Source organism: Hippoglossus hippoglossus, chromosome 20 (assembly GCF_009819705.1).
Source record: "Hippoglossus hippoglossus isolate fHipHip1 chromosome 20, fHipHip1.pri, whole genome shotgun sequence".
Taxonomy (NCBI): domain Eukaryota; kingdom Metazoa; phylum Chordata; class Actinopteri; order Pleuronectiformes; family Pleuronectidae; genus Hippoglossus; species Hippoglossus hippoglossus.
This window is the reverse complement of record NC_047170.1, coordinates 4,255,498-4,279,750: the sequence shown is the minus strand read 5'-3', so window position 1 is coordinate 4,279,750 and position 24,253 is coordinate 4,255,498. Positions and strand designations below refer to the sequence as shown.

The 24,253-nt window shown below is 43.1% G+C and overlaps 1 protein-coding gene across 1 annotated transcript; it reads left to right on the top strand.

The window, feature by feature from the left end:
* The first annotated feature begins 5,311 nt into the window (after positions 1–5,311).
* bambia (BMP and activin membrane-bound inhibitor (Xenopus laevis) homolog a) lies at positions 5,312–10,395 on the top strand. Its single transcript, XM_034572667.1, has 3 exons — positions 5,312–5,926; positions 8,120–8,413; positions 9,285–10,395. Exons 1-3 carry the CDS (start codon positions 5,851–5,853, stop codon positions 9,695–9,697), a joined length of 783 nt encoding a protein of 260 aa, XP_034428558.1. The 5' UTR covers positions 5,312–5,850; the 3' UTR covers positions 9,698–10,395.
* Positions 10,396–24,253: the final 13,858 nt, after the last annotated feature.

The following is a 24,253-nucleotide window of genomic DNA, read 5'->3' as shown; positions in this document are numbered from 1 at the left end:
ATAATCATACTCTCAATCTCAATATTCACCCAAAAATTTGACCCCAATAACATCAGAATGTGTATAACAATATTAGAAATTATACTTTCATTTTATTTTTACTTTTATTTTTCAAATAAATGATAAATTTGCTAAATGTTAGATTGTTTTTAGCCCACCTGCAATACCTCCAAAGTCCACCAGTGGGCAGTCACAGTATGTGGGTTAAAGAGGGACGTTAAAAACATCATTTTAACTTGTGCCCCCTGCTGCCCTCTGCTGGTGGTCTTCTGTTTCCACTCCAGACAGGGAGCTCAGGCCTCCTCTATGAGATGAATGTAATCAGATCAAAGTTCACCTGCACGTCCTGCTCCTGTCTCAACTTGCAAAGAAACATCTTCCTGCTTCTACATTTTGGACACAACATCACAAGTTTGTGATGACAGGGCCGGGTGAGGACAGTAACTCATTTGTCCTTGTCTTAAGTTGGACTCTTTAAACTTCAGCAGAGTACTTACATACATCCATATATTAATACTGTTACATGACAGGGCATTGGTCTCATCCCTTTTTGGGATTACTAGACACACCTAATTTTCAAATGTACATCTTCCAGCATCACATATGGAAAATCTAAATGTATGTCACACAAAAATCAAAAGACATCTCAAAGATGTCTGGCTTATTTATATGATTCATGTGTATACAGCCAACTCTGTGCTTGCATAGATAGATAGTACATGTTATGGAGGAGTAAGGGAGAGTAAGACTTTTATCTTGTGGCACTCAGTAGAACACATACCTCCCCCAAAGCCCTTAAATCCAATCAACCCCACACCAAATTACACACACTCATAGAAATCAGTCTCCTAAAGGTTGGATTGTTTTTTTTCCCCCCACTAAGAACCATGAAGTACTCCCTCGGAATTGGTGAAATGGAGAAAGAAAAGTCCCGTTTCGCAATGTTGAAGGAAGTGATAAACAGAATCCTGGATCCTGGCAAAAATATAATGGGTTCTTTCTTGGCCCCCGTCCCGTCCCTCCACCGAATTTCATGGAAATCTGCTCAGCAGTTTATGTGTGATCCTGCGAACAAACAAATGAAGAAAAACAACCAACAAACAAAACGTAACATGGTCAAAAACATAATAAACTGACTTAATTTGCAATTAAATCTTCCACTTTAATATAGGAGAAGGGAAAACAAAACCCACCACTAAACTTTATTTAACAGCTGCTGCGGATAAGTTTACAGTTTACATGTGCAATACTCTTACTGCATTTAGCCAAACTGACGTGGTAAATTACTGCCTTTAATAAACAGCAGAGGATCTGGAATCATTTCACATGAAAAGAGTTTATTTAGCTCCAGATCTGTTTTATTTATTAGGTTTAAAAACCTTTAAACTGAGTAAATTCTTCAGCGGAATAACAACATGTCAGCTCACACTCCGCCATGCAGCACTACCTCTCAATCTGGTTGACCTTTCCCCTTAAATGAAATCAAGCTGCACCAAACTACACACACTCATAGATATAAGTCCACTAATAGATTTAAAGATAGAAATATAATCGTTATTTTTCATCCAGATCCATGAGTTATTTACTCGGAAATTGTAATAATGTAAAAAAAAAAAAAAGAATAAGAATACTTTATAGTCAGCTCACACTCCACCATGGTGCAGCTGAGCTTGATAATCAGCCCCTGGTCATGATCAAACACACATTATCTGCCGAGTCATCTCTCCGTGAGGATGATAAGAGCACAGAGCAGGGCTGAATTAATTCTCCACATGAAACAAGGTGGGCGCCGTCAGTTTCCTGTGTTGAAGAACTCTCAGATAACGTCTGCGTGAGCACTCCTGCCCGGCCCAAGACGTGACCCCGGTGTGGGACATCAAAAGCTGCTGGGCTCCACCGGGCTCCCTGCTCGTCTGCCAGCCCGCGGACCTGCTGAACCCGGCACGCCACATCAACCCCTCCACCCCCTGATGCAGAGGAAGAGAGGAGAAGAAAGCGGATGACAGAGGATGGAGACAGTCTGCCTCCTCTGGCTGGTTTCTTCACAGACCTTGATATGGCTCACATCAAAGAGAGGAGGGGAAGCCGGGAGGTGTCGCAGGAAGTCTGTCTGACCTGCTCCTCGGCCTCCTGCATCACGGAGGGGGGACGGCCTCCGGGCTTGGATCTTCACATTTGGGATGACTGTGCACAAATAGATTCTTTTTTTTCAAGTCAGTTGTGACTCCATTGAAAGAGTTGTTTCAAAGCTGAGGGGGGGGGCGGGGGTGTTTAAGGTTAAATGTACTTCTTGATGTCCACTATCTCAGGTAGACTTGACTTCTGACCCCCCCCACCTCACCCCCCCTCCACCCTCTCAGCAGCCACCTACAGCCGTCGTTGGCCCGGCCCGCAGGGTTCCTTTTGTTAGGCAAAGTCCCCACTGTCTCTGCCGTGTCACACCTACAAGCGTCTCCTAATGTGTGAAACCAGACACAGCCCGTGGGGTGTAATCACTCCCTGAAAGGCCACTTACACAAACCCCCCCCCCCCACCACCCTCCTCCCGAAAGCTTGTTGACGCTCATCCTCTCAGCATGGAAACACACACAGTTTTGTTTCCCTTCTCTTAAATAGCCTGTGTCAAGCTGCACGTTTCTTCTTGGGTATAGTCAGAATAGAAATGGAGTAGAGGGCCACTCACCTGATCTTATTCATTAGGCTCAGTTTCTTGGCCATATAGGGACCACTACTCTTATTCTGAGGCACAATGTATATAGTCAGCTCTGGAAATCCTGTGTTGTAGTTGACGTAATCATTGTGTGTGGTGCCTCTTTCTTTATCCTGAGATATTTGTATTGTTTTGGGATTTCTGTTTTTTTTTCAGTTTCACATGCATCACATGGGGGCTGGCAGGAAAAGTTCTGAAATGTTTTTTGGACGCAACTGACTCGGATGTTTGCGTCCTCACCGAATGTCCAGACTCCAGGTCATGTCTGAAAGCAGCTGTCGTGATGTTTCAGTGACATTTCGAATACAATGCATTACAAACCAAATGTGCTGAATGTAAGACGCTTATACACCAACGCTTTAAGAATAGACTACATGAAAATGCATCATGGGAAATGTAGGATTCAGCTTTTTGGAACTTGACCCATATACTAGACCTCGGTTTACATTTGGAATTAAACACTGATCTTGGGCTTGAGGAGGTTGGTGACATACTGGCCCTGATACACAGATTAGGATATTTGACCACTAGATGGCGATGTTGATCCAGCCACCACATGTACAGGCCTGAGGAGACCGTTTGTTTTCACTGGGACATTTCTGATCATATGTGAACGAACATGTCACATGTTTTAAAACCTTCATGCTCTGATCATGGGTGCACGTCATAGTAAATTGCACATTAAGGGCCTCTAGCTGTTCCCAGGCGCGTGCATGTGCTCTGAAAACAAGACTACTATTACAGCCAGTATCAGTGAAACTGATGGAGACCAAAGTAAGTCACGCACCTCAAGTGATCCGGCTCTAAAACATCTGTCCCGCCGCTTCTCGTGCACTTCTTCTCGGTGCACACATGGATGACGCAACGTTGGACTGGCGCCTGTGTGTGTAACTGCGGATAATGACAGTAATTGCAGCGTGTAGATTGTGTTGTGTTCCCTCGAGCTGTGTGTGTCCTCATCCTGTTGTCTGGTGGACACAGTTAAGGCCCGGAGACACACACACGCACGCACACGCACACAAACACGCACACAAACACACACACTGGCTCTACTCTTTCAACGAGGTGCATTGTGTTTCTCAGTTTCACTGTAATAATACTAATAATAATACTACAAATAATATAATAATATGTCATTTGTATCCTTATGTGCTTTTCTCAAGTCTCTTGTAGCAGTTGGCGCTGATACAGATCGCACGTTGTGTTTTGCATTGCCGATTGTTAAAGGGCAAAGAATGTGTGTGTGCGTGTGTGTGTGTGCGTGCGTGTGTGTGTGTCTGTGTCGCGGTGGCGCCATGGATTGCTAATTTGTGTGAGCGGCTGTCTCCTCCTGTCCGCGGCAGCAGCAGCAGCGGTTTGTTTCGTAAAACTATGTGTTTCTTCATTTACTTTGAACTGTAACCATGGTCACTATAGAGATAAAGAAAGTTGGTGTCATATTTGACACATGCTTGTTGGAATATATTTCAAAATGTCTCCATATTAAATTAAATGACATCACTACCGAGAGTCTACATGTCCACACTCTGTATTATTCAGACAGAGGACAGTCTCAGTGAGCTCTGTGGACACTTTGTTAACCTGGTGGAGAGACCGGCTCCAGTGGTGATGTGTGGAATATTGTATTACGGGATTTCAGGATGATGAATGAAGGGATTGGTTTGACCCGAGTCATCAAGTCAGACGGAGACAGAGAGAATGAGACAGGAAAATGGGTGACGTGGCTTAGAAAGTAAAAGTCTGTCCCTTCAAAGAAAAAGTCATCAAAGCTACCTGTGATCAAACAGAACTGACGTGCAAGTCTGAAAACAATGTTTATGAGGAGCTTTGACTGCACTGACGAAACTTTTCACTTAACATATTATACATATAAAATAATTTCTATTTAATATTATATATCCATTATATAGAAGTGTGCGATGTAACTTAAAGCTGCAGCTTTCAAGAGTAGGTCTGCATTTCGTGACAAAAGAGAAATGTACACATGGGTGTAGATAAACAGTGTGGTGATGTAGGTCAGGTAAACATTTAACAATCATTATTTTAGTCAAAGTGAACTTTATTCTCGTTCACAACATACAACAACAAGTGCACAGCACAACGAAATTGCGTGTCTCCCAGATTCATGTGCAAATATGAAAAAATAGACATAGTAGACAGCATCGACAGATGTGTATATTCGTATAGACCTAGGGACATATAGACATTTATAAACAATAAGTTGTATTATTCCGCCATTAAATCATCAGAACCCCGGCTGTGTGTCTAGAATCTTTTGCCTTTTCTGCACTGATAACTGCAAATTATGTACTTTTGACATTTGATTTAATCTTATTTTTACTGAAACAAACCACATGCTTAGAACCCACTTCATAGCTGGATTAAATACTTTATAAATACTATCATATCATTTATTTTCACTTTTCTATTTAGTTTCCGTCATCCTGTTATAAAAGGGTCTTCACTGCCTGTTTACTCTGCTGTATTTTGAAAAGGTGCACCGGACGCAGCGTCGTGACGTGCCCTGACTGACGTCCCTCTCGCGGTTGGGACCAATCAGGGCGCGGGGGGCGGAGCTCCGACAGCTATTAGTGGCGCTAGCCCTGGTCTGATCGGAGAGAGACGGAGACAGACTGAGCCTCAGCTGCGGAGGAGACGTCCCAGTGTGTCCGACATTTGTCCAGCAAAACAAAGTGATGCTTCCCGGTGAGCGGCCGCACTCTCAGGCAGCGGAGGACCACCGGAGACCCCTGTGAACCGCAGCGCGCTGTTTTTAACGGAGTACATTTCACCATCTTTCTGTTTTCTGAACTTTCGGCTTGAGCCACAAGAAGAAGAAGAAGGAGACGCAGTGTTTTTTCTTTTTTCCGCTCTCCGGTAATGTCGGGCCGCCTTTAAAAAAAACCCAAAAAACATTCTCCGCTGACTTCTCCGCCTCCATGCGGCTGAGGACCGGACCCGGGGAGAACAGCGAGGCGCTCGGTGTGTCCGTGCGGATTGTGAGCGAGCTCCGGAGCAGGAATGCCTCGGGTTTGTCCGTGAGCTCCATGTAAAGGTGTTCGTGTTGCGGCTCTTCGCCCGGCGGACCCTCGCTACTGGATATACGAGGAGTGTTAGTCTCTGCGCAGTAACTTGCTGTAAATGGATCGACAGTCCAGTTTCATTTCCATCTGGCTACAACTGGAGCTCTGTGCCATGGCTGTCCTTCTCACTAAAGGTACATCCACACACGCATGCATGTGTTCGTTGGGCCGCTTTAAACCCGATTTGACATCATCTCAAAGTACCATAACAAGACTGGAGTCAAACCTCACCCACTCTTCTCCAGATCTGAGGCGAAATGTCTTCTGGAATCTATAATTAGCTGCATTAAAACAACTTATAACCTCATTCAAGAAAACGACTCGAATCAATCTGCAGAAATTAGTTGAGACAATTGTATTTATTTCCATAAGACAAAACCAACTCTTCACTGTTTTGCTCAACGTGAGTCCTTGAGTTTGACTTAAGTGATTTAGTTGTTTTTTTAAACGATCAATATCGGTTTTGTTAAAATACCTAAATCATATTTAATGTTTTTTAAATCCGCATTTGTTATTTAAAAGCGATACAACTTCGACTTTTTAAAAATTCCGCTCAGCTACTCAATCTGCACTAATGCCAGTTTTCCTGTAAAGCGCACTGAAATGTTGAATGAACCACTTTAATCCCATTAAAGGAAACACTTGGATTAAACTACAGACGCAATCAAACTCAACTCACTTCAATTAACTTGCTCTTGAGTTCAGTAAGTTTGTGGAGTTGGATTTACTAAAAAATTGTTTAAACCATCAACACACATTTTTGTGTTAAAATCCTTAAATAACCCAATGGAAACAACAACAACAACACAGGTTCAGACTTGTACAAATGCGTTTTGTCCTCTAAGTACATCAGCTTATTTTCCAGTCAAAACTCTGAGACATTATTATGAGTCCTCCAACACAATCAAGCCCAAATAACTGCCCTGTGTCACTTGTGTAACTCATGTTTAACTCGCGTTTTGGAGCTGACTGCCATTCATACAAGACTGAGCAGGGTCTAAAAAGCCTCAGTGCCCGGCCTGTCCCCCCCCCTCCACCGCCCTCCCCTCTCCCCCAGCCCACAAAGGGGCCTCTCCTCACTAATGAAATATTCTCCAAATGACCTGCCTGGGCCCCGCTGCTCCAATCCCTCATAGGGAAAACACTGATCTGATGAATGTGCCCCTGCTCTGCGAGTTGGTGCATTCACAAGGGCCACGGCCACCGTGGGGACCCCAGTTTGTTTCTGAAACATTCAGAACAAACATGCTGTAGTTTGAGCGTCATATTTTCATAGTAGGAAATGGAAAAGCAAGAGAAGACTTTTTTTTATTTCTTTGCTTAGGGAGCCTTTATAGTAGTAAGGCTGCTGTTTACACCCATTTTCATTCAAAAATAATCACTGCAACTCATGTTAAAGGAGCACACAACATTCAGGTATATTGTCCTGTGACGCAACGGTAACAAAATAAGCCCACACATAAGTTCTTTCAAGAAAATGTTAAGTTAGGATTTGTCAGGGCAGATCCTTGGCCTGGATTTAGTTTAAAATTTAAAAAAAGAAGCTGTGGATGAACTAATGAGTGGGCCCGTGTAAAAGCAGGCAGCCCATAATGATAAGGTTGCTGGGAGCTCTGTAGATGGGACCTCAGCGCACCCTGCTCACCCCCCACTCCCCCAGGCAAGTCCTGACCGCAAGTAATGCTTTGGGGGGGGAACTCCTGTGCCGCTGCCGTTCCCCCTCCTCCCCCTCTTTGTAAGCAAGTTTCCATTTGGGTCGAAAAAGAAATTGACTTTGGCAAACAAACCACTAATTATGAGCTTGCAGTTCCTGTTTTATAATGCAGACAAAAAGGAGCATGAGAAGCTCTTCAATGAGGGGAGAGCTGCTGAGTTTGTGCAGTAGTGTGAAATATTCCCACAAGGTCTGATATCTCTGTGTTACTGCAGGATGTAGAGGCAGAGCGGGGGCTTTCTAAACCACGCTGGAGACTTGTTGGCTGGATTAGATAAGAATGAGTCTGGTAAAATGTAATCTGGAAATAGATTAGATGACATGACAAAACTACAGGCATATAACAGGGAGCGAACTAAACCGTGAATCAAAACTACACAGAGCAGAATCTTCAACATCTTGATATCTGTAATGTAATGAACCTGTACAAGGATCTTTGAGGGTCTCTGTTTCCCATTTTGGGAACATGACCTGCCTGAATCCTGACAATCCCGCTCCACAGTCCACCGTGTGACGTCTCCGATTGTTTTTATAGTTTTAAAGTTCATAACTTTTTTACTTGAGTGTTAAGTTTCCCTAACCCGTTCTCTTTTTACCCTCTCTGCATTTCCAGGAGAAATAAGGTGTTACTGTGACGCCCCGCACTGCGTAGCCACCGGATACATGTGCAAATCCGAACTGAACGCCTGCTTCACCAAGGTCCTAGACCCGCTCAATGCAAACTCGCCGCTCACCCACGGCTGTTTAGACCCCATCGCCAACGCCGTGGACATCTGCAGTGGCGGCAGCAGCTCGAGAGTCGCGGACGCCCTCAGCGGGGCCTTGTCCACGACGCTGGAGTGCTGCCACGACGACATGTGCAACTACAGAGGCCTGCACGACCTGGCACACACTAGGGACTCGACAGGTAAAGAGAAAAAAGAACGCACGGCTGAATCACTGGCTGTCAGCGATGTTTGTTTTTCACTGCAACTGAAATATGAAATGCTCTTCAGCTGGTTTTAAAATGATTTGCCTCTCTGGGGGGATTAATGATTCCTCTTCAGCAAATATTCACCATTTTCCTCTTTCCTGCTCCAGGAGCAATAAGTTGAGCGGCAGGGTTCTTCAAATACTTTGCTGTTTATGGACATGCAGCCCACCCTTGCCCCCCACTAACTTATTTTTTTTTGCTAATTCCCAGCTTTACAAAACTTCAATTTGACTTTTAATGGGATCCAGCTCTGTGCCTGGGAAGGCAGGGAAAAGCCAGTTTACCTTAAGCACTTGGACAGAGATCAGATATGCTCTTTTTTTTATTATGTGTGCACCATGTAATTTTCCCACTGAGTAGGAATGTGCCTCGTAGAACGAATATTCCCCGACAAGTCTGCATGTTGGGCAAGAACACTAGCTCGCAGACTTATGAAAGGGTGCATAGAGAGATGTAGGAGAAGGGGAGCTGTCCTGGGGGGGTTTCTGTTGTGACCCCGACCAGAGCAGACTATAGTTTATTAGTTCAAATTAATTTCTGGCTCTCGAGTCAGGACAAGGTGACTCATTTGTTTTTACCCCTGCTGCCCTTTCTCACTTTCTCGCGCTCTTATTTTCTCTTTCTCTGTGGTTTCTGGTTTAACTGTAGAGCAGAAGCAGGGAAACCTTCTCATTAAGCTATGAGCAGCAAACACGATGACTTGCACTGAAATCAGCCACATGCCGTGAATCTGTTTTATAATGTTGTGGAGCATTGTTAAGGAATGAGCGTGTATTTGAACAGATGTTTATCTCTGTGTTCACAGATAGGTTCCAGCCCGACAGCAACAACAGGAACCTGGTGACGCGGGTCCAGGAGCTGGCCTCGGCCAAGGAGGTGTGGTTCCGGGCGGCGGTGATCGCCGTGCCCATCGCCGGCGGCCTCATCCTGGTGCTGCTCATCATGCTGGCGTTGCGAATGCTGCGCAGCGAGAACAAGCGGCTGCAGGACCAGCGGCAACAGATGCTATCGCGGCTCCACTACAGCTTCCACGGCCACCACACCAAGAAGGGCCACGTGGCCAAGCTGGACCTAGAGTGCATGGTGCCGGTCACGGGCCACGAAAACTGCTGTCTGACCTGCGACAAGATGCGACAGGCCGAACTGAGCAATGACAAGATCCTTTCTCTAGTGCACTGGGGGATGTACAGTGGCCATGGCAAACTGGAGTTTGTATGACTTCCTGCTGGGAACCAGGTGACTGTCACCTCTCCACAGCCAAACAGGACTGCCTCTCAATCGTTGGCTTTTTCCCCTTTTTAAAAGACATTCCCATGTTTTTTGTCCATTGGACATCTGGGTTTATGTTTTTTTTTTCCTTTTTAACCAGTGGCGAAAAAATACGAGACTGATATCATGCCGTGGTTTTTTTTGCTAGAGGAGCACTTTACTTGAAAATGAAAGGCGAAGCAGCGAGAAGCTGTGTTGAAGCTTGAGAGAGGGCAGGACTGAGGTGGAGGACGAGCTCCACTGCTGCTCCTGAGGATCCTGGACTTTTACACTGAGCGCTGAAGGATTCCAAATCTGTCTTATTTGCACATTTGTAAAAAAAAACTCACAAAAAGTTGTCATTGCTTAAAAAAGAATTTTACACTGACACCAGGGTACAAAAAAGGACTTGAGGAGTAAAACAATTCAGTGTTTGACTGTAGGTGTGCACACTCCTCTGTGTACATTTCATGATTCAAGCTTATTGTAAAGATTTCAAATATATATGTATATATATATTTTTGTCTGATAAAACTGACTGGTGTGTGTGTGTGTGTGTGTGTGTGTGTCTTGTTCTGGGTGAATGTCCAACATCTCTCTGTGATCAGACTATAAGCTTGATTGTGAGTGTGAAAGAAAAACTTCCATTAAAAGTGACTTTTTATTTATTTCATGATTCACCCTTGTGCTTTTTGACCTCAACCGATGAACAATGGGGAAAAGTTTTAGATCATGTTACAACCAGGGCTGTTTCAAAGCTTGGTGTGTGAGCTGTTGCTCTTGAACCTTCTCCAGAGGTCACAGCTTTTAGCGTCAAATAACCTTTTCTCCCAAACCACAACCTCACTTACTTAATTTATCCTGGATGTAGTAACACATTTTATTTTTTCTCTAATCCCACTACTGGGTGTTTTCTGCGCCGTCAGTGAAAACACAGTCGCTCATGTGCAAAGATGGGCGTCAGCAAACAAGGATTTTACTATTATTACACTTAGTTTGTTTGGTTCTAAATTCCTACATTTGTTTTTGGAGTAGCTCAGGCTGTGTGATTATGGCCAACAATAAAATCATAAAATGTTAATATCTGTCGGTATCGATGAGCAAATCATAATATCCCTAAAAGTTAAGTCCTAGCTTTTGATAGCAAAACATTTCATAAATCTGACTACATTCAAAACTATTGATATTGCGATTATTGTCATCACCCAGATACCTTTTATAAATTAACTTCCATATGATTCTTATTGTCAAAAAATCCCATGAAAAATCAACAATGAATCATACTCCCAAATAGTGTGCGTATCCAAAACCTGACATATCTTCCTTTGTTACCATTAACACACAGACAAACACACACACACTACAGTTTACCTTGTTCAAATCTCACAACTCACCAAATACCCACTAGAGCACCAAATGTGTATTAATACGCTGGGGAAAATAATTCCACATAAATACACTTTCCCTCCTGCTTGTGTGACGTGTGGTGAAAACCAGAATGTTTTATAATTTAAGGTTTAAGCTGGTATCAGCCTGAAAATCACCCTTTCTGCTACGTGGGTAGTGGGGGATGAAAAATTTACCATCAGGCGCAGCAATTGCTAATTTATGACATGATGCATTTGTGCCCAGTTTTGAAAGATTAATGTCGTCAGTAAGAGGCTGTGAGCTTCTGTGTCACGGGGGAAGAGAAGGGGGGGGCAGGACATGTTGTGAGACAAACTGGTACATTGTTTATTTGGGACTTTTCACTGAATTAGTTTACTTTGCAAAAAATAAAACAATTTTTGCTGTTAAAGGGCTGGTTCACCAAAAATGACAGAGTTGTATCTTGCAATGCGTATTGCTTTAGCTGTAAATTTTTTTGCGACATTCGGCCAACCACCCCAATTCAAAATGGAATTGCCTAAGTGATGCTTGTACAATGTAGAAGAATTCAACAGCCATTATTAGAACAAAGTATTTCACCCAACGTGGCAGACTGTGACTTGTGTGCACACAGCAACAAGCGGAGCACTTCGGTCCTGGCAGTTTGTTTAGAGACGGGAATCACAAATCTGTCGACCTCATTCTTCACGACTTTCTAAAACTCTACATTTTTACATCCAGGAGACAAATATATGGGAGAGGTCTTGACCGGACAGCAGTCTGTGTATGATGTGACTCAGTGTGCGTCATACAAAGCAAGACAAGGACATTTTGGGTTGAAAAGTTCACACCCCACACTCCCCCCTTCCAGTCACCGTGGTAACAGTGAGAAAGACATCCTGGAAGTAGTCTAAAGTCGAGCTGAGCGGTGACCCTTGTTTCTTTCCATTAGGACGACAGGAAAACACTATTAGCAGCAAGCCACTTAACGGCAGCCCGCATTAGCGCGGCGTGGCCCACGCTCAGGGCCTCCCCCAGGTCTATTACCCTTGTAATAATAACAATGTCCTCTGCTCGGCTCGCCTAATGTGACTGCTGTTTTCTTTAGGCTGATTCCACTCTGCTGGCTCACCCCTGGGTGTCAGGTGGCCGCAGAGACGTGAGGAAATCGCCGCACACGAGGACGAATGCTGTTGGTTTTGATCTTTTTTATGGGAGGACAAAGTAGTTGCATTCTAGGAGACACAGGGACGCACACTTCTACTTTGTTCTGTGTTTGGCTGCTTTGTGCGTTAATTACATGCACACACCGACACACACACACTTAACACGCCAGCGTCTGCAGTCGTAGCCAGGCCTCCTCCCCGTCTCTCGGACATCCAGCAGTCACAGCTCGGCCTCCACAATAGCCGGAGCCAGCGGCGGCGGCACGGTCATTAGCATCGGCCATTTTGAGCAGCACTAGGTGGTCGACTTGTTTGTATTCACATGCAAATTTAATGAGTTGGCCGACCAGCCGCCATCAAAAGAGCTCCAATTTGTTTTGAAGCGACTCCAAGCTGCCCCCCCCTATCAGTCTGCCAGCGGATTTTTTATTATTGAAGCCGATTTCCAGCAGAAATCCTTTCTTTTTAAACCACCACCACAACGTCACTCTCACCTCCGCTGCCTCCGCCTCGCAGGCCTCAAAGTTCTCCTTCCTCAGGGGCGTCATTTCAGGTTTTTACAACACGCAGCGATCTACGTGCGAGGTGCTGCCACCGTGTTGCTCCCCTGCTTCCGTCACAGGCCTCGTATCCACTGTGACAGCAGCAGCATGTGGAACAATATATGAAGTGTAAACACACATGGAACCTGTTAACACCTGAGCACAGTAATGGATGCTCACCTCCCACGGTATTACCAGACCTTTCTAAATCCGTTCATGCTTTTCTTGGGTTTCTTCCCTCTATGTCCCCACCATGTTTCACCAGCTCCCACTTTCCCCCTGGTTCAGCACACACACTCAGATTTGCTCTAAAGGTAGAGCTGGCAATTTGTTTCTGAAACACTTTATTTGTTGAAATCCTCTTCATGTGCTGATAGCTATCAATAAATATAGTTGTCTGAATAAAAGCCAGTGTCTGTGGCCCTTGCAGGACTGTAATAAACTCTTTTGGACCAGATGATTGGCTGGCGTATCTGTCTGTCACTAACCAACATCAGCCGAAGTGACACAGCTAAGTTTCAGAAGTTAGCGAGCTAGTCACAGAAAAGTCGGCTTCTAGCAGTTTTCAGTTGACGCATGGTCAGGTGTTTTGGGGGTGGAGCTTTGATACAAGGGCCAATGGGAGGGGGTGAGCTGTATCAGTTGCATTTTTTTCAAAGTCTCTTGCTCACTTTTCCAGGATTACCTACACTAGCTTTAATTTGAAACAGGGCAGTTAGCAGTGACATCAATGACACAAAGTGAAAATTGATACAGCGTCTAACATGTGGAAATCATGGCTCTTTTTCTGTTGTGTAGCATCATCATCATTATCATAAAGGTGACATAAACCCAACGTGTCATCAGTTCTTACATTAGCTGCATTTTCACTGCAGGAACTTTCGTCGGGATCCTGGAACCTTTGCAGGAATCTTTTCAACCCCTGCTCTGGGGAAAGTACAGGAACCTTGAGGGTGGGGCTTAAAGGGCACCTTGCCTGATTGGTCGAGTATTCCAGCATTTTATTTCAGCTGGTTAATCTCTGTTTTCTTACTTTAAGTTAAAAAACTCTTGGTGTTGAATTTGCTTTGTTACTAGTGCTCGTCTCTCGCTTGCGTTGGTTTAATACTCTTATATGCAAATCAAGATCAACATGGTTTGAATCTCCTCCATGTTTACAATTGTTTTAGCATTCGTCAGTTTTCATATCATTACTGTATAGTCTTCCATATTAACGCGGTGGAACAGCTTGTTGTAGCTGTTGGTTGTTCATATGTCAGGAGGCTAATTTGTCCAATGTCACCTGGTCTTCAGACCACGATAGAAATGCAGTCAAACAACGCTCTGCAGGAACATTTAAGTCCCTTTAAGGTGTTGTAGGAATCCCTGCAGTCGATGTTGCATTAGGCGAAGAGCCTGTTGTTCTGTAGTGTCTGCAGCCCACTTCCTCCCTGATTTCTCTTTTTTCTTTACTTTATATCCTTTGTGCGATGAATCACACAAATCCGGATATGGTTGCACAGTTTTGGACTCAACGGCCTTCATGTAAGATAAAAGCGATTACAGGGGACGTGTGAAGTTGCTGTTTTGTCTGAAAACAACCTTGTGATCCAAGAAGTCCTGTTTGAGTTCAAAAGGCAGATAAAAAAAAAGCTGCTGAGCTCTTTATAAGACAACGAGTAAAGAACAAAAATGTTCTCACTGTGAGTATCTGTCATTGTGTGGTAAACGGTCACGATTCAGCATTCACATTACTGTAGTTGGCCTTCAAGGATATCCACTGCAAAATGTTGTGCAAAGAAACTGACCCTGTGTTTTCAGGACTTACGGTAAATTGAGGGTTGTAAATGTTTTAATTTTATTGATTTAATTCATCTATTTCAGGTTGGTTATTGGAATTGAACTCCTGCATTATGGTAAAATGAGCTACTGGCCCATCCACCATCTTGACACTCACACTCTTACTGTGTGAGGCGCAGTAACAACATCAAGTTGGTCAAGTCTGACGGTACCAGGCTGAGCTGAAGCTGTGATGGTCGGAATGTCGATTTCAGACACATTGTCGGATGCATCCAAGACCCAAACCCTGCTGCCAGAGGGGGGGGGGGGGGCAGATGCTGTTAGTCAATACAACAAGCACTTTGTGAATCATAATGAGACCTTTACTTGAAAGCAAACAATTTGTCGTCATTACCTTGAGACTGCAGCTCCATGAGGTGCCCACAGATGTTTTCATGACACACTGAAGTGAATCAGTCCAGGGCGTAACGTTTGAGGGGGTTGAGGTAAAATACTCTTGATAATAACTAAATCATTTTGCCTCACCAATGAATAATCCATTGATATACCTAAAAAATGTTCTCTGTTTATTGCCATTATACCAACTAGCTAGTAGCCAAAGTAGCTACAAACTGCTAGCATTTGTTTGTGCACCAAATCAAAGTAAATTCAGAAAAGCAACCACTTTATCCTGTTTTATGACAGTCAATCATTTTCACTCACTGTAATGGCTTTGAGGGTATATTAGGCCCTAGGATTCAGGTTCTGTGAGGTTGGGGTTTGATCCATGGATCATTACTGCGTGCTGAAGTGTCCATGGGCAAGACAGTGAACCCCAAATTGCCCCTGACAGCTGTGTGAGTGATGTGTGATAGAGAAAGTGCTGCACATGTGTGTGAACGAGTGAATCGCAAAACTGTGCTGTAAAGTGCTTTGAGTGGTCATCGAGACTGGAAAAGTGCTGTTGAAATACAGACCATTCATCATTTTCCATCTGGGAACGTGTGAGTGGCAGGTTTGACTATTTTATAGAAGAAATAATCCTCTGATTAAAAAACATGATGAATTGATAATAAAAAAGCAGCTTACGTCAAGGCCCCAGCGTGAAGTAGTCACGGTCTAAATCATACCACTGATACTTGAGGGCTGTTTACCAGTCCCCCAGTCACAAACAAACACAGACATTCCAGAAAATAAACACAACTCCTCGTCCAAAAGACGTAAAAAATTTGGATTTTCAATCGACAAATCTGCATGACGGCAGAGACAAGTCGTCCTCTGTGCTGACAGACATCCGCCTGAATAAGACATGATCTAAATATTTAGCTAATTCATTTCCTCTCAGTGGATAAAAGTACGGCTTTAGTGCACGTCTCCGTATTCCTCCCCCCCTTCCCCCCCTCGCCATCTAAACATTTACCCCAGTGTGTTGTTAACATTTAGATAAAAATCTGCCCCAAATGAAAAATAATAACGTTGGGAATGTTTACAGGACGGCCCGGGCTTCTTGAAGCTGAATGTCACAGTGTGTAAATAGCAAAGAAAAGAAGTTTTGTTATGTTCCTAAACGAAGGGATTTCCAGCAAAGCCGAGTTAAAGGGTGATAAATGAAACGGCTGATGCGAACACACACTCGTGCACGTCCACAGGCCTGTGGGCATCCCACACACAGGGTTTCAGTCCTCGGTGACGAGCTGCCAATGAAGTGTCAGGTGCAGGTCGGCTTTCTCCGGAGCTTCACGGTGGTGACGCGTGTCGGCCTCGCTGTGCTGCCAAGGGCACTCGCTGGCCCCTATCTGTCAGCTGAGGGCCCCGGAAGACAGATGGCAGAACAATGTCGTCTCCCTTCCACTGACAGTCCCTCCAACCACTCATCCACTCAAACATGACATGAATGGAGCCATGTGCTGTGCATGAGTGGTAGGAGTTCTTGTGTGTATGTGTGTGCGAGCATATGACGGAGAAGGAACAAAAACATGAAACCAGCACCCAAATTCTTTTGACTGTATATGGAGCATCGCACTTCATCGTGTGAGGACGTTCACAGCTTGACAGGCCTGCCCCCCCGTAACAGTTTTTACAGTTAATAGTCAATCTACCTACTAATCCACAAAGATCTGTCTGTGGAATGCATATCGTTCATCTAATCAGCTTCACTCTCGGCATGTGTGCTATTTGGACATGTCATATGTTCAATATCAATAAAAATGATATAAGCAGACGACCAGTAGCAGTGAGTGGGGGCTCTTGACCGTGTTGAACATGTCTTCTTCTAAGACCTCGGATAAACTACAGCAGTGATCGGCAACTGGCTCAAACCACAGGTCAAAATTCCCACCAGATCATTTGATAATCTAATCATTAAATCAGATAATTTTTATTTCACCATATCGAACTGACACAGATGGACTGACTCGCAACGGGTTAGATCTCAGTCATGGTAATACCATTCACAGAATTCCTGTTGGCAATTTTTCTTCAAAGTAAAAGCAAAACATTTGTTTGGTTTCAGCAATGCTTTGTATCGAGCTGAATTCCAGAACCTTTATTTTGAAAAGCTTTGAACTTGGGCCTTAAAAAAAGGCTAAAATTCTCCCTGAAAACTTTACATTATGTGTCACTGAGCTGCTGGTGAATGAGTTTAACCACTGAAGCGTAGGGTACACCACGTCTGTAACGGTCACGGTCTACATCTTGGCGTGCTCGGTGTAGGTGACAGCATCACATTCTCCATGAAAACCTACAACTCACTCTCCTGGATCAGACCAGACCATCATCACGGAGAACACCTTTACTTTTTTGTTGTTTACTCTATTAATCTTGAATACATTACAAAAAGAAGATTCAAGTGAACATACAATAAAAGAAGAATATATAATGCACATGTAGCAGAGAGAGTAAAGTCTGTCATTGGTGAGAGGTCCTTGAAACACACCAAGGCCTCCCCAAAGCTTGCATGCAGGCTAAAAGTCCCCCCCTGAAAGCTTTGGGACTCTGGCGGCGGACCAGTTCTCTCATCCTGACAGAGATTTGCACCTTGAGCCGGCAGCGTAGCCTTGGGACCTGATGCTCGCTGGCTGGCTCTGATGAGGCTTGCTCATTGTGAGTGTAGATCCTAGGGATTACAGGGCTGAAAGCAGAGAGGTCTGACTGTGTGTGAGCGAGGCTCGAACCACTATCAGAGGTTAGGAAGTGGTCTAAAATAACATGTGGTTATGAGATAGAGTCTAATCCTGCACAGATATAGGAAGTTAAATTCAAAGATTTAAGCTGTGTCCCACATTTCAGACTCATTCTACCGTATCATTAGTGTTGCTAAGTGTATTCCAGCATTGTGGTGTTAACATTTTGTTATTTTTGGATTAAAGCAGCTTCATGAAACAATGACTATCTGTTCTTTTCCTATTGGTTCTGATTGTAGTTGGTTTTACATGCATTGGTGCAGGTATTGTTTCATTTCCTGTTGGCTTAGAATTTACATGGCTACACACATATTTAACCACTCCTTCATCATGTTGATTCTGGCTTTGTCAAGTGCAGGCAGCCGTCAGAAAGAAATACTCTGGCGTGTACGTTGACATGGATTCACTTCGCGCTGCCAAAGGAGCGTGTTAGGGGAAAAGGCAATAGATTAAAAATCCTGAATTTATCTGTTGGTTTATGTTAGAGCGCTCGCTAACGGACGCAGATACCACATGTTGACTGCTGGGCCTCAGGAATATGACATTTAGTAGCTGCTGTATGTTAAAGAACACTGGGTGATTATTTTACTGCTGGAACGCTTTATGACGTTTCCTCGAAAATGTGAAATGCTGGAATTTGTTCTTGGGAAAATGTTGACGTTAACCATGGGAGATTTAGATAGAGCGTTTAACACTATGGCGCTGAGCAGGGTTCGAATTACAGGGGAGCTAAGAGGAGCCCGGCTCCCCCTGAAAGGGACACGAGCTCCTCTGGAAGCCTTCCCTGAGACGTTTAGGGGCAGAGCTAAAAATGTTTCAGTTTTGTGTCACAGATTACATTTTATTTGACGTACATTAAGGTTCCTGAAGTGAAAAATTGCAAATGTGTCAATGTTGTGTGTTTATTCACTCATTCCATTCCATTTCCGAACATCTGCCTCCAATAATTAACACAATTCTGTGTCTATTCCTGCTGTGGTCATCCATCCGGCGATGCACTCGAATCACTAGGTGTAGTCACCTGAACTTCTCATCACTGACTTGGTGCGCGATATTTTAATGGACTGTAAAACAAGCAGTGTTTTTATTCTGTAGGTCGTTTTACAGATGAGTCAGAATGTCAAAATGGAAACAAGTCTCGAACAAGTTAGATTCATGAAAAACAATCAAAGACAACAACGAGTGATGACAACAGTGCAAAGCAGGACCAGCGCCGCTATCCAGACCTGCTGGCAGTGACAGGAATGGAGTGAGTGGAAAAACAGGAAAACATGGCTCCTCTCTCTTCTCTCTTCTCTCTTGGCTCTTGGCTTCTATTTGTTGTTGCAGTCCACAGACAGAAGTCAGGGAAGTGAAGGGACAGTCAACGACAGAGAGGGAGCTGCAAGCTGCAGACAGCTGTTGTTCAAGTGCTGCATTGTTCCTGAAGGAGTGTGAATGAGAAGCAGACATTTTCTTGATTCTTATGTTGTTGTTATTTAGCAGTTTGAAATGTGATTGACAGTATTAAGTAGTAATGACAGTAAGATGGTTGTCACAGTAACCCTGCCATTGACTGCACTGCACATACTTGTATATATGCACATGTATGTGACATGTTAAGTACTGGACTAGTGCAGATGGAAAATAGGGCTCCCCCGAAAGCCACTGTGTAATTCAAACCCTGGCGGAGTGTAGCAGAATGTTTGGGAAATAAATGAAGGCAGGTTTTGTTGAACAGGGAACATAACTGGATGAAGTTACAATATAAAATTGTAGTTTTAATGTCAAAATTACAAAGCAGGAGATACAAAGATCAGCATCACCACCACTTGTCTGTCCAGTCTTGTTCCCTTGGGCAACAACCGGATACCTATTAGGCAGTGATCCAGCACATGAGGCCCTTAACCTGCCCCCTGTAGCCCAGACACTTAGGGGTCAATGCTTTCCCCCATCATATCCTGATCTGCTGCCCCGGAAAACACACTCACATACACCTGATTGGACCAGAGATAAACTGACAGGGTGAAGAGCTGAGCTGAGACACTTGATTTTATAAGTGGCTCTAGTTTCAGTTTAGTTTCAATGTAATTCAAAAACAAAGTACACATCCTCTTATACACACTCCATCAAGGAGAAAGCAGCATGGAGATACATCTTTTACTTAACCTTACATATAAATTAAATAAATACAAATGGTCCTTTTTGATTTCCTTTGTTTTAACATAGCACATGACTCAATTGACCATTCATTATTATCATCATCCTAACATATATATATATTACTCTATAAGGTCAGACTGTTTGTGAGATAGTCCAGTGTGAGGGTAAAAAAGATGGCAGGCTCAGCCAACTTCTTGTTAATTCAGACCCAGGCCACCTTTGGTTGATGTGTGGTATTGCTGTGACTTACTGGAAGCCCGGATCTGGCAAACAGGAGTGGAGCGCCCATGTGCCATCATTTCCCTGAAACAACACAATTAAGTTGCTTGTGTAAGGTGTTCGAGTCACACGTTCAGCCTGAGCCATAATGAACAGGTCGTTCGACACAGTATTCTTTCCTGCACAGACAATGTTTAATATTCATTTACAAATATAGAAGCTCCTCCACATGGCTAAATGTCTCTGTAAAAGAAAATTAACAATAACATAACTTAAACTGCTTGAAAGTAAAAAAACCAAACCTTCCCGTAGAAAAGAAAACCCCTTTAGTTGGTTTGTCCCAGTGATGTCATCGATGACATCACGAAGAGATTCTAGAAACCAGGAAATGGTGAGTGGAACCTTCTCCAACATGAACTGAACGTAGGAACACATGGTCAGTATGAATAAAGACACAAACAAATTTCAACCTGCGGTAACAATAACTAACTTATGGTTCTGTGTTTACTATAATATACTTCAATTGGAACTGTAACACAAACAAACCCGAGATAGTAAGTGATGCAATGTTACAAAACTTTATGGTAAATTATAGTAAAATGAACATGTGTAGAAACTAATGAGTGTATTAGATTAAAAGATGCTGGCGACCAATGGTGAGTAAAAAAGAGTTCTCACCTGCTTTGTTATAATTTCTTTCTATAAATTCTTAAAATGAATAATATTTGAACACCGTTGTAAATTCCACAGTTTCTCTCAATAAACGGGTCATCCTGTAACCTGAAGGCCGGTGGTTTGATTCCCAGTCTCCCCCTTTCCGCATGCCGAAGTGTTGGGATAGATCCTGATCCCTAAATTGCCCCTGATGGCTGTGCCAACTAGTGCTGCACATAGATGCACTGTATGAACGAATGACTTGAATGTATCAATACACACCACTTACCTTTTTAAAAGTAGTGTATGTACATAGACTTATAATTAATTATACTTCCTCCTATGATCCTCGTCATTTGATATTGATGTAAACAGCTTTTCGGGGAGCAGTCCATTTACTGGATTTACACATAAACAATATTATTTTTCAGTCAACTAAATCTTCATGTTTCTACATGCGTTGGTATGTTCTCTTGCATTGTTTCTAAGTCCTATTGCTCTTTTCTGTGATATGTACAATGTCAGTGTTATACACGCTATAACTAAAATATGGAAAGTGAACAATAGAAAATATGCAGCATGTTAAGTAGAGAAAGTAAAAGCACAGGAGTTAACTGAGGTTAAACTATCATGCTGGACATTCGTAATCACTTTCATTACCATCACTGCTATCGATACTCCTTAAACATGCCAGCTCCTATTTTCTTTTCAATTAAAGAAAACCATATCTGTGCCAAGGAACCACTTAGTCTCTCTCTTGAACAGAGGTGAGTGACTTCTGGTAACTGAGATTCTCTGGCTGTGTTCGGAACTTTCAGACCTCATAATCATTTACACTTCAGTCTCGCAACTTCAAGTTAAAATCATCAGGATTTTTCATTTCGTATTCTTCATCTCGGAACGTCGGGGTGCTGCTCACGAGGCAACCTGTGGCCTGGGGGAGCAAACTAACAACCTGTCGATTCTATGTCGTGTTCTCGATGAATGCACTTTAAACTTATCCATCCATGACTTGGCATTTTCTAATGTAACCTATTTTTTTATTATTATTTTTAAGTTGTCCGTATTTACTCTTCTTGGTGTGTAAATTAAGTGTCTGTGCATTTTTAGTGTGTGTGTGTGTGTGTGTGTGTGTGTGTCCTTTTTAAATCAGCATCACTGCTAACTCTCCTAACACTGAGTCAAATCTGTCTGATCCAACTATTCATGAAATTCTTTAGAAACATCACTTCAACCAAGGAGGTTTTCATTGCTGTTTGTTTGTCAGCTACGAATGAACCAAATATTTTGAAACTTGGTGAAAAGGTGGTGTGTGGACTCAGAAAGAACTCATTCAAAAGTGAATGAGTTCTGTTTAAGGGGATGAATACTGGAATTTCTTTTCACTTTAACATTGCAAGATACAGGGTGTTAGCCATGGCAGAGATATGCGCTCTCCGAGTGCCTTCCTACGTATAAGAATACTTCCCAGCATGCATTGTATTAGTTTGTGTTTCCTTTTCTAACTTGAACACCGATTCTTTTTATACTTTATACTATACACAGACTCTCAGATATGACTTCTCTGGGCTTGAAATTAAAACAGAACAAACCATGATGAAGATGTGAAGGTTTCCACATCAGCCTGTTTCCCTGTCCTTTCATTTTACATCATTCATTTGCTCCAATGATGTCACATTAGATAACATGAATCTGAAAATATTAAGTGTTGATATTTTATTCAGATAAGTTACTTTAATTTAAAGTAAACAAACTTAACATTTGGAATAAGTTGGAGAAGTTTCACAATCTTATCATATATTAAGTTTGTCACCTTTATAAATTTGATATTTTTCATTTTGACCATTTTATAGTATACAACATATAAAAACAAAAATGTTCTTGGATTGTGTTTAATACCTGTCGATGACGGATGCCATCGAAGTTTTTCTACCATCAAAAAGAAACTTTCTGAATACTGACAGTTTTCTTTTTACTGGAGAAGAAAATAAACTCAACCCGGAGAGTTTACTTGTTCTGTCAGTTGAGTTGAGTCGAGGCCGGCACCAGTTCTCTCTGTGCTCTTACAAGTCTGTGTCCTGTTTGTAAACCGGGCTGTGCAGAGATAAACAGCAGAGCCTCTTCTTATCTGCCCCGTCTGTCCCTGCATCTGTGTGTGAAGCAGCTTCCCCAAGCCCTGCAGCTCTCAGACCGGCGTCCAGACGGAGGAGCGGTGGAGGCAGGACAGCTTGTTTCTTTACTCTGTGGCGCTGTGGCTGCTTGTCTAGGCAGGTTTGGTGTGGCCAGTGGTTTTAGTGTTAAGTGACCTCATCCTAACCTCAGTGTTTGAGGCTCTCAGCAGGATGTGCACCTCTGTAGCTGGAGACGATTTTCACTTTTCAGACAAAAATTTCAATATGAAAATCTCTGGAGCACTGGTAACTATGGCAACCAGCTCCATTTTGAAAACAAGAGCAGTTGAGAGGTCATCTCCGACTCATCTTTGAGCTGAACCGAATATATTCAACTCCCTCTACACTGGCTGGCTGACTTTACAAGCTTCCCTCTATGGTAAATAGATGTACAAACCGCTCTACTAAAAACCCCAGGGTGCCTCCCTTTTCCAGAGGACAGAAGGGGGAAGTCGACTTCCAAACATGTCGATACATGAGCTTGTCTCTGGGGATCTGAGCTGGGGAGGGGGGGCTTCCTCTGTCCACTCATCACTGAAGCAGGAATCAGGAGGTTCAAAAACACTATAAACCCCATCAGTCAGTGAGTATAAGAGTGGTGGTGGGAGGATCACTGTGTCATAAAGGCCTCATATGACTACATATAGGCTCAGAGACATTTCTAGTTATATTTTAGTTCAACTGTATTTAACCAGAAAAGGCCCAGACTCAGTTTGATTAAAAATCTCTCATTCAAGTAGCAACGGCAACAAGTTGGTTCTACATCCATACGACTACGTTTTTGTTTTCAAATGTCGTGACAGAAGAGACCCAATCAGCAAGTGGATGTGTGTCTAAGTCATGGTTTCCAAACATCTCCATTTCGGTCAATCCAGATTAAAACGCTGCCCCGGATTTTTCAAACCAAAACGGGGCCCCCAGTGTTTCCAAAGCTCTCCACTTTAGCGGCTCTAAAACTCTGGAGTAGTGAGGACTCCAGGAACATCTGTAGCAGGGTCAAACGAAAACAGAGCAGTGTGGATGTAGCCTAAGAGACGTGCAAAGTCACAGGTAACACAAAATATGCATCGAAATCAAAATGAATCAAGAACGTGAGTTAGAAAGTCATGAATCGAGACAGGTCCCCATGATGGACCACGACCAACATGTACTGTATGTGGTACAAAAAGACACTCATTTTCATGTCGTTGCTCCCAGTCATGATCTGAGAATAGTGTGTTAGATTTATTGATCAATTTCCTAATTTAATTTCTAAAATATGTTTAAAAAAGTCTAAAGTTTAAACATCTGGGCACTACTTTTCTTAGCAAAAATGACTCAAATC

What these genes read in the sequence shown, in the direction of transcription:
- bambia (XM_034572667.1), top strand. Translation starts at nt 5,851, where the DNA reads ATGGATCGACAGTCCAGTTTCATTTCCATCTGGCTACAACTGGAGCTC. An exon ending in GGCTGTCCTTCTCACTAAAG is followed by an intron (nt 5,927 to 8,119) that starts GTACATCCACAC and finishes CTGCATTTCCAG; the next exon opens with GAGAAATAAGGTGTTACTGT. An exon ending in ACACACTAGGGACTCGACAG is followed by an intron (nt 8,414 to 9,284) that starts GTAAAGAGAAAA and finishes CTGTGTTCACAG; the next exon opens with ATAGGTTCCAGCCCGACAGC.